This window comes from Balaenoptera physalus (genome assembly GCF_965194825.1).
Source record: "Balaenoptera physalus genome assembly, chromosome: 2".
In the NCBI taxonomy this organism is placed as follows: domain Eukaryota; kingdom Metazoa; phylum Chordata; class Mammalia; order Artiodactyla; family Balaenopteridae; genus Balaenoptera; species Balaenoptera physalus.
The window spans coordinates 146,021,703-146,032,449 of record NC_138883.1 but is presented as its reverse complement, the minus strand read 5'-3'; the positions used below and the strand labels follow the sequence as shown (position 1 = coordinate 146,032,449).

Genomic DNA, 10,747 nt, shown 5'->3' with positions numbered 1-10,747 from the left:
CGGGGTAGGGCTCACTCTGTAACTGGAGGTGTCTTTGTCTATAACCCTGAGGGGCTGGGGGACACAGGGACCAGCCAGGGAAGGCGACCCTATCCTCTGAAGTAAGCGTGATCCAGAGGGCTTATTAAAAATGTGTGTGTGTGGCGGAGGTGGAGGGCAAAGGGCAAAGGCCTAGGGTCCTAGTACGGGGCCACTGCAGGTAGAGGCAGAGGCAGAGGCTAAGAGGAGGACAGAGAGCTGGAACGTGGGGGTGAGGTGCCATCTCTCCCCAGGTGATTTGACCAGTAGGAGATAGGACCCTCCCATTCTTTGTTGCAGACCCTAGGCAACAAAAAGATATCCTCTCAGTCACCTTATGCAGGGGAAGGATACCAAGAACAAGGCTTTATTTATGGGAAGAGGCCCCCATGAATGTGAGACCCCTCCATTATATTCCCTTATACTTTGCAGTTATATCTGCGATTGTGCCATTCGACCCCCTCTTCATTCACTTGGGCTGGGGGTATCTTCTGAGAGTAAGGAGCTGTAAATATATATGTGTGTGTGTGTGTATATATATATATATATATATATATATATATGTTCACGAAACGTGTTCCTTTTGGAAAAATAAATTAGAAAAGAAATGAAAAGCACTCATAATTGTTCTCACTAGCCAGAGATAACCTCTATTTACATCTTGGCATCTACTAATAGACTATTTTCAGACAAAAGTCATGTATAAACATGCAGTCTTCCTTATTTCTCTGTTGTTGAACTTAACTCTTAATCCCCCATGTCTGTGGATGATAGAAGATTGATTTTGCCAATCCAAAGTAAATTTAGTCATTCCTGGTTTACTCCTGATTTTACTCAGGTCTCCTCTGGGTACCTACTCAGCCAGTTGAGGGTCTCCCTGACTGGTTTCTACGTGATACGGTGGCGCTGGGGAAGGTGCACACGGTCCTTGGTCCCCTCGCTGAGACATTCACGGTAGAGGGAACCGGCCAGCCTCTCCTTTGTCCGAGAGGTTCCATCCCCACCATGCTGGCTGCCGAGGTATCTGGTTCTCTCATCACAAAGGTCACTCTGCTTCCTCCACACCCAACTGTCCAGAGCTCCTGGGTCACCTGGGGCATTCAGGCATTCTGGGTACCTCTTCAAGGCACAGGGAACTTTCAGCTACACTCTCTCCTACCCAACTCTCCACCCTCTCATGGGAGACTCAGGGGACTGTCCCAGGATTTTGGTCTAACTCTCCCAGGTGGACATTTCCACTCCGAGTTGGCTCAGGACAGTCAAAGGAGGCTCTTTCCTCCCAGTATTTCAGGTAGAAAGTGGGACACAGGTCTCTGTGCTAGGTCTTGGCCCCAGTTTGTACTACCTGTGTGTGGCTCAGTGCCAGCCAGGAAGGGGCAGAAATGAGGGGCTCCTTCTCAGGCCCCAACCTGCAGTCTTTGAAACTCATCCTCTCTTCAGTTGGGCAGACTTTCATCATCTTTTAAATAAGAAAATAGCTTCTCTTATGTCTTCATACGTTTTCCCCAAATCTGTGGGTTTATGGTATAAATTTTGCGCTTTGTATCCTCCAGGCTTTGCTCTTTGTAACCAAAGCCAAGCTTCTGGCATTGAAGAAACAAACAAAATAAAAACAAATCCAAATGTGTTAGGTCCTATTGCTGCTGTAACCAATCACCACAAAATTAGGAACTTAAAACAATACAAAGTATCTTATGTAGTTCTGGAGGTCAAAAGTCCAAAATGGGTCTCCCTGAGCTAAAATCAAAAGTGTTGGCAGAGGGCTTCCCTGGTGGTGCAGTGGTTAAGAGTCTGCCTGCCAGTGCAGGGAACCGGGGTTCGAGCCCTGGTCTGGGAGGATCCCACATGCCGTGGAGCAACTAGGCCCGTGAGCCACAACTACTGAGAACGTGTGCTGCAACTACTGAAGCCTGCATGCCTGTGCTCCGCAACAAGAGAAGCCACAGTAATGAGAAGCCTGCGCACCGCAACGAAGAGTAGCCCCTGCTCTCCACAGCTAGAGAAAGCCTGCGCGCAACAACGAAGACCCAACCCAGCCAAAAATAAATAAATTTAAAAAAAAAAGTGTTGGCAGAGTTAACATTCCTTTCTGGAGACTGGAGGGGAGAACCCTTTCCCTTGCCTTTTCTAGCTTCTGAAGGCCTCCTACATCCTTGGCTTGTAGCCCCCTTCTCCATCATCAAAGACAGCAGTGTAGCTTCTTCAAGACTCTAACTCTGACCTCCTCCTCTGCCTCCCTCTCCCACTTTTAAGGACCCTTGTGATTTTATTGGGCCCACCTGGACAATCCGGGATAATCCCTTTATTTTAAACTCATCTGATTAGTAACCTTAATTCCATCGGCAACCTTAATTCCCCCTTGCATGTAACATAACAAGTTCACAGGTCCGTGAGAACAGCATGTGGACACCTTTGGAGGGACAATTATTCTGCTTACCAGTCAAATAATAACTCCTTTGTCAAAGGCTTAATTCATATGATCAAAAGCTATGACTTTCAAAAGTATAGTTTTTGTTATTGATTTAACAAAGTCTACTTAGGAGTTCCAAAGCCAATGACTTGACTTAAAAAAACAATTTTTTTTTAAATTTAAAAATGTTTCTATCATCCTATAGGTGATACAAATTGGAAGCTATTACTGTTCATTGACCTGTGGGGATAACATAATGGGTATTGGAAAGCTCAATGGATGTTGGGAAGCTCATGAAGAAAAAAGAAACCCCTCAATTTTAGGTCTCCAAATTTAATCTTGTTTCATATATATGGATTATACTACACTATCTGTGTTTGTAACCTGATTTAATTCACTTGAAAATGTAAAGCAGATATCTTTCTATGACAATAAATCTTACTTTATTACATCATTTTAATTTCTGCAAAGTAGTCCCCTATTTATCTAGCCGGCTTCCCATTGTTGCTGCTACTGGGTACCACTAGAATGCAAGGCCCGTTTCTGACCCTCATAATTCTGCATGCATAGTATAGCTGCAGCATCCTGCAAGTTCATGACCTAGGCAGTTAGGTGGTTATTCAAAGCGAAGTAGAGCAGGCAGCAGAGAAGTGCCAGCTCTGGATCCCAACCCTCATCCTGGGGTAAGGATGACTCTCAGGGAGCTGTTCTGACTCCAGGTGCTGACAGCAGAGGTTTTTCTGGCACCTGCAGCACTGCCCTGAGAAATGATTATTTAAGGGATGTGAGGGGTGAGGAGGTGGGGGAGGGGTAGAGTGGTCACAGTGACCTGGAGGTGCTTTGATCAAGTGACGGTGATTCGAGACTATGAATGGTGAGAGTGACATTGGTCAGGGGGCCAGAGGCAGCCATGGCAGGGACCCATCCCTGGAAGACCTGGGCCACTTGGCAGGTGACAGGTAACCCAGGCACTGGACCAGGCTCTGTCACGCTTGCTTCCCTGGTGACTTTTTCCCTCTCTATCAAACAGAGCAGCCTTTCCCCTCAGTCTGCTCTCACGTTGCTGCGTCCCAAAAACCATCACATTCTTCTGCAGCTTTCAGCTCTGAGTCTTTGCCCACTTATTGTATATTCTTTTGGTCTTTTTGGTGGGGGAATCCAAGGATTTATTTAACCCAGCAATCAAACTGGTCATTTAAAATAATAGTACATCTTGTCCAAGTCTAAAAATAAATCCCCGTGGTATGGGAAGGCTAGCAAGGGGAAGTTGGGTAGAGCAGGCTGCAAACGTTTTATAGCCCAGTTACCCAGGGCTTGAGCCCACTTTTCTTTCATCCCTCCTTGTCCTGACGTGGGCGGGAGTCAGAGCACCTTCTGTTTGTCTTGATTATAGACTCAGCCTCCACCTTCCCCCAAGCCCAACTGCCCTTCTCAGGACACAGGCTGCATTCACCATGCCTCGCCCTGCCCCAGCCCTTTGCAGATTTTATGAAAGGCGTTTTCACTTGGATTAAACAGGCACTGTGTTTCTGTGCGGCGTGTGTAAAGGAGAAAATGAATCACTTCGACTTCGGGCAAAAGGACTGGAGGTGTTGTGTTTGTCCTTCGCAATTACATAAACACACCAGAACCCATTAAAAAGAAAAAAAGATGTAGGGTGGGGAGGGGGAAAGCCGCGCTGAGGGCTTGGGATGATCTAACAAGTTTAGCACATTTCCCATACATTCGATCTTAGAAAGCGTCGTGTTCTGCCCGCTCACAACAGACTCCGAGGCCAAGGGAAAGTTTGAGGTTTTACATTTCTGTTTGTGGTACCGGAAAAGGCTTATGATCTGAGGGCTTGATTCAGTGAAATAACATCGCCTTCTACACATTTGCTTCGCAAGGAGGGCAGGAGTTGGAAGCGACCGTTTGGAGATGTTAGAGATTTGCTGGCAGAGGGAAAGGGATTTTTTTTCCTCCCTCCCTGCCGAGGAAAAACAGTTCTAACGAGGAGTTACTTTGTAATTTTAACTCCCATTCAAATACTCCCAGCCCTAGAAGCTGCCGTTGATCCCCGGCGACTTCTTGATCCAGACTCAGGAGGGACCGGTCACGGCTCTCCCTCATCCCTGGAGCCCCCGTCATGAGTTTGCAGAAGAGACTCTTCCCTCGAAGGGAGAATGGTGAGTGAGGCTGCTTCTCAGGGGCTTCACGGGGAGGTGGGGATGGAGGGTTTGACTTTTTTTTTTGACACCCTCTCCGAGGGGTAGAAACCTAGGGAAGCATAATTTTGGTTATGCCGTGTGGTGTGTTGTGTGTGGTGTGTGTGTGTGTGTCTGTGTGTGTGCACGTGTGTGGTGCAGCGGGACACAGTCCCTCCCAGTCTGTCTGTGTTGTCCTCACAGAGGCTGGCTGAACGCTCACTAGGCTGCTTGGTGGAGGGGTGAGAGGTGGGTGTATCACAGGACCCCCAAGGGGGATGAGGGTGAGCCCTGGCCAGGGCAGCTGCTTTCTACCTGCCCATTCTTCCTCTGTGAGTGGTCCTGGCAACGCCCAGGGGTGGGGAATATCAATATCTAAATGCCCAAAGCTGTCAGGGTCCCCATGGCAGGGCTCCGCTTCTAGCAGGATGCAGAACAGAAGGGAGAGCTGCTCAGCACCTGGGGGAGACCGGGAAGCAGGTCTCTGGAGCAGGGGGCCCCCTGAGCCTCATGGATCTGAGCCCTGGGAGGGGCGCCAGGTACCCTGGCCAGACTCCCTGCCTTGCTGCAGGTACAGCCCCGTGGATCAGATCGTTACTTACGACAACCTCCTTCTTTTGCTCCAGAAGCATAAACAAACAGGCATCAGGGAAAAGGATTTTAACCCCTCAGCCCAGCTTTTAAAGTCAACACTTGGCAAAACTTCAGCTCTGTCGTAACTTTGGCATAAGAGAATAAACACGTGGTTTTCTTTAAAAAGGAGAGTAAGGCAAGTCAAAGGCACATTCTGACTTTTTCTGCTCCAGGAAGAGATGGCAGAGATGACTAGAACCCTGGGATCCATTTGGTTAGGTTCTGTTAAAGAATTCTCTGAATTCTGAAGAAAGGCAGTGGAGCACAGGGGCCAAGAACCCAGGCTGTGGGGTCTGGCTACCGGTGACGGAATCTTGGCTCTGAGATGAACAGGCTAGTTGGTGTGGGGAAAGGTATTTAACCTCGCTATGGCTCAGTTTCCTCCTCTGCAAAACAGGGCTCATGAATTCCTACCACACAGGACTATAGAAGCAGTAAATGAGATGAAGCTGGTGAAATGGCCCGAGCGGCATCTGTGCGATACAGAGAACGTTTCTACCCTGAAAGCAGCTCCTCCCCTGTTCCGCTGTCATGACACAGGAACCCTCACAGAGCACCCAGCCCTTGGGGATGAAAGAAGGAGTTCTCTAGGGCCCCAAGTGGCCATGGCCTCCCTCTCTTGCAGAAGGTGGGCCAAGCTTCGGAGATAAAGTACAGGATGCATTTTCTTACACTGGGGAATCTTTGAGGACTGGACTTGACCTGGTATTTAGTAGGTGCTTGATGTTTGCCGAAACCATTTTATTCATTTTTATTTCCATGGGGTCCTGCCACTTCCTTTCCCTGGCTGCATCACCATCTTTGGTTGGGTTTCCCTGGTATGTGTAGGAAGTTCACTGGAGAGTGTCCCTGGGCACCTGGGAGGGGTGAGGGAAGCAGGACTGGACCGAGGGAGGAGCTGGGCTGTGACGCTGCTCCAACACAAGCCTCAGCCAATGCAGCCGATCCCATGGGGCTTTGTACCCTTGCAATGACCCATCACTGCATGTGGGCTGCCCTGGGGAGAGGCCGCTGCCTTCAGCTGAGGGTAAGTCCTGGAGAGAGGCTCCGCTCTGAGCTGTCCCAGGCAGCCTGTGTGCCAGCTGTGGGAATGAGTACTCAGTCCTGGGGCAACAACCTACAGCATCACTCCTCGACGGTGATCAAGTCCCTTCTTTCCTCTGAGTTCAGCAGCTGGAAGGTTGGGGGTTCAATGCACGGACACCTGTTCAGTTACATTCTTATACACCATTGCGACCTTGGATAAGCCCCTTCCCGTAACCAGGACTCACTGTCGCTGTCTGTAAGGTGGATGGAAGGTGTTAAGGAGAGACGGTCTCTAAGAAACCTTCCAGCACTGCCTTTCCCCATGTGCAGATTCTGAGCATGTGACAAGGTGGTTGGTTGTACCCTCAGCAATAGTTGGGTCACGTGGTCTCCTCCACAGGTGCCTACGTTCCTTCCGGCAGAAAATGGAATCAAGATACCTGGGGGCCCTTGTGAGTGCCCATGGCCAGCTGTCAGCAGGGAGGGGCTGAGCCTGTGAGATGCAGAGGGAGGGTCTGTGTAGGGCTGGAGGGCAGGGGGTGGGGTTTGAGGAGAATTCTGCTGTATGCTTCTCCCGCCTCACCCCTGCTCTTCTCCCCCAAAGCAAAGTAAAACCACATTGGACGCTGCCATCCATCTTTAATGGTAAAGAGCTATATAATGTTGCCTGGGACAGGCATGGATGTAGCTGGCTTTATTTTATTGCCTTTCCCACCCCACCACCAATTTTCTATTTATTTTTCAATCTACAAAGAGTGAAGTCACTATCTCAAACACTTGGAATTCATTCTCAACAGATTATTTATTTAGAGCAGCAGTCTGTGCTTCAGGCATCGTGCTGGGCTCTGATGATCTGACGGGAGACTTGAGATAAACAATCATACAGGCATCAATATAATGACAAGAGGGTTAGTTTTTTTTTTGGAGTATAGTTGCTTTAAAATGTTGTGTTAGTTTCTGCTGTACAGCAAAATGAATCAGCCACACATATACATATATTCCCTCTTTTGTGGATTTCCTTCCCACTTAGGTCACCACAGAGCACTGAGTAGAGTTCCCTGTGCTATACAGTCGGTTCTCATTAGTTATCTATTTTATACATAGCAGTGTATATATGTCAGTCCCAATCTCCCAATCCATCCCACTCCCACTTTCCCCCCTTGGTGTCCATACGTTTGTTCTCTACATCTGTGTCTCTAGTTCTGCTTTGCAAATAAGTTCATCTGTACCATTTTTCTAGATTCCACACACATATGCGTTAATTTACAATATTTGTTTTTCTCTTTCTGACTGACTTCACTCTGTATGACAGACCAAAGAGGGTTAGTTGCTATGAGAGGCTCTAACCAGGGAACCGGCCTAATCTAGTGGTCAGGGCGGGCCTCTCTGAGGAGGTGCCCTTTGAGCTGTGTGCAGGTGTGTGGGAGTGAGGTCAGGTGCAGAGGTAGGGAAGCAAGCTCTAGGTAAAGAGGGCAGCAGGCTGAAGAATAAGGATGAGAAAAGAGAACTGTCTCAAGTCTTACGAGCTTAACTTTGTCACTGTGAGCTTTGGAAGCCTCCTTCCATCCAGTCTGTTTTCCTTGCAGAATCTTTTAAAAAATCATCCTGGTGGCTTGTTAGCTCAGGGGAAAAGAGATTTTGCTGGTGAGGTCAGGTCTCAACAGCCCTGTCTCCGTGTGTCAGCCGGTTCTCTCTGTTCCCCACATCTGGTGGCCAACCCCCGAGGGTGCCTCCTGGAAATCTCTCTGCAAATACTAGCACCTCCCTCCACCTGGGCGCTTTCAGCGCCAGGCGCTGATTTAGGACCCTGATGGGCACTGACTCACTGCATCTTCCCCCCACAACCCTATGAGGCCAATGCCTTGTCTTTATCGCACAGGTGAGCAGAAATGAGGCCTGGGGAGCTTATGCAAATGGTGAGTGGCAGGACTGAGATTTGAACCCAGGGCAGGTCTGTTTCATTCTAAAGCTTGAGTTCTTAGCATGTGGCTGAAAAATAACAATAGTGATCCTGAGGTACATACAGACGGATTCCCGTGCTGTCGTCTCCACCTGGGGTTAAGGTTCTCAGTTCCTGCAAAGTTTTCAGAACCATCACCATTATGGCCCCCGCATTATCGACTCTTTAGCTTGCTTTCAGTTGTATTTTTTCCAAAACCTTATTATTAAAAACGTTCAAGCATACAGGAAGGTGGAAAGAACTGTAGTCAACAAGCACATACCCACTATCTAGCTTCTACAAGTAACACTTCATTTGCCTTCTCACATGACCATCCACCCCTCTATCCATGCACCCATGCATCCATCTTATTTTTTGAATCCATTTCCAAATAAGTTTCAGGCACCGCTGCACTTCACTTCTAAACAGTTCAGCATGTATGTAATTAAATCAAGTTCAGGATTTGACTACTCTTCTTCTTTTAGGTAAAATTTACACACAGTGAAATGTACATATCTTACGTGTACCATTCGATTAATTTTGACAAACAGATACACCTGTGTAAGACAAACTCTTAGCATGGTGGGAACATTATTCTCACCCCAGAAAGCTCTTCCATGCCCCTTCTCAGTTGCTTTCAGTTTTTCCTGGTAATATATAACATGTCACTAGATTTAAGGGCCTGGTTTAATAAAGTACAGAAGCTGCTTTGTCCTGCCTTGGCCGTGCGGGCAGAACCCTTGGTGGTAAAGGCCCCCAACTCTGCTGGGGAGGCCTCACAATGGGTTCAAGTGCAGATTTTGGCTGGGGTTTTGGGAGAAGGGACCAGCACCAAGCAGGTTTTGGGGGGCTGAGGGGAAGCAGATATAGTTAGTGGTGCAGACTGGGCATGGGCTTAGGGTCTGTCAGTGGGTTTAGGCACAGGCCAGGATGGAGGAGATGGAGCAGGTGCCCTTTCATGGGAACTGGACCCTTGGGTGGCGGGGAGAAACATGCCAAGGCTCTGTATACACTCGTGTGTCCTAGGGCCTCACGGGGGGTCCCCACGGGGTCAGGGTGATAGGGACCAAGCTGTTTTCACTGGGGCTGCCGTATATTTCCTGATGCAGTCCAAATGGGTCCAGGAATTGGAGCCAGTACGTGCATCTGTCACTGGGAAAATGGACATAGAAGCAACCAAAATGGGTACCGTGCAGTGTAGGGAGGATACGTTTCGAGTGTCTGAACAGCTGTGATGGAATGAGATGGAAATGGAGAGGGTCCAGATGCAGGGACTTCTGGCTCCTGCACCCTGCATTCTGTCCTTCCCACTGTGGATGGCGTCTGGGGCATCGCGGGCAGAGTGCTGCTGAAGGAAGGCAGCGCTGATACTTGTGGAAACACCACCGCACGTCAGGCAGTGACAGCATTCTTATTTAAGTTTTATAATCACACATGTTACAAAGGAGACATCTGCAGCTCAGAAGGGGGCGTGGCTTACCCCAGGTCACACAGCCAGTCAGCGGCAGCCTCGTGGTAAGAGCTCAGGCCTCTGGACCCCTGGACCAGTGCTCTTCCCGCACATACCCTGCGGTGGTGCGCATATGCATACCTGGGCATGCAGTCAGTTATATCCATCTGTCTCTACGTCTATATTATATCTGCGGCTATGCATCTGACCACAAAGATCCCTCTCTCCCTCCTTCCTCCTGCCTTTTTGCCCTGTTTCTTTTCTTCTTCTCATCTCTTCTTCTAACAGGTATTTAACATCCACTTTGTGCCAGGGACTGTGTAGGGCGAGAGAGAGAGAGAGAGAGTGAGGAGACCCAGTCCCTGGCATCAAGGATCTCACAGTTACCGGGTAAGACCCAGATGAGAGAGCTTTGAGTGTACAGAAGGGCAGCTCCTTTTTCCATTCATCTGTTGATGGACATTTAGGTTGCTTCCATGTCCTGGCTATATGTGGTACGTATATACAATGGAATATTACTCAGCCATAAAAAGGAACGAAATTGGGTCATTTGTAGAGATGTAAATGGACCTAGAGAGTGTCATACAGAGTGAAGTAAGTCAGAAAGAGAAAAACAAATATTGTATATTAACGCATATATGTGGAATCTAGAAAAATGGTACAGTTGATCTTATTTGCAAAGCAGAAATAGAGACGTAGAGAACAAACATATGGATACCAAGGGGGAACGTAGGGTGTGGGAGGAATTGGGAGATTGGGATCAATACATATACACTCTTGATACCATGTATAAAATAGATAACTAACGAAGACCTACTGCATAGCACCGGGAACTCTACTCCATGCACCGTGGTGACCTAAGTGGGAAGGAAATCAAAAAAGAGGGCATATATGTATATGTATAGCTGATTCACTTTGCTGTACAGCAGAAACCAACACAACATTGTAAAGCAACTATACGCCAATAAAAATTAATTAAAAAAAAAAAGAAATTGCATTCTCCTCTCCACCGCCCCCGCCCCCCCAAAAAGAAGGGCAGCTCCTGATTCCATCAGTGAGTTGGGAGGGAGGTGTCAGGGAAGACTTCC

The 10,747-nt window shown here is 48.2% G+C and overlaps 1 protein-coding gene across 3 annotated transcripts in view; it reads left to right on the top strand.

Moving 5' to 3' along the window:
* The window catches only part of IL16 (interleukin 16), a 117,177-nt gene that overhangs the window by 8,770 nt on the left and 97,660 nt on the right, over positions 1–10,747 (top strand). For 2 of the 3 annotated variants that reach the window (XM_082448549.1, XM_082448546.1), the window contains exon 1: positions 595–4,593. In XM_082448549.1, coding sequence (XP_082304675.1) covers positions 4,554–4,593 — 40 coding nt within the window. In that variant the 5' untranslated portion in view covers positions 595–4,553. Of the gene's footprint in view, positions 1–594; positions 4,594–10,747 lie in introns of those variants that run through there. The other variant, XM_082448545.1, reaches the window with a different exon arrangement.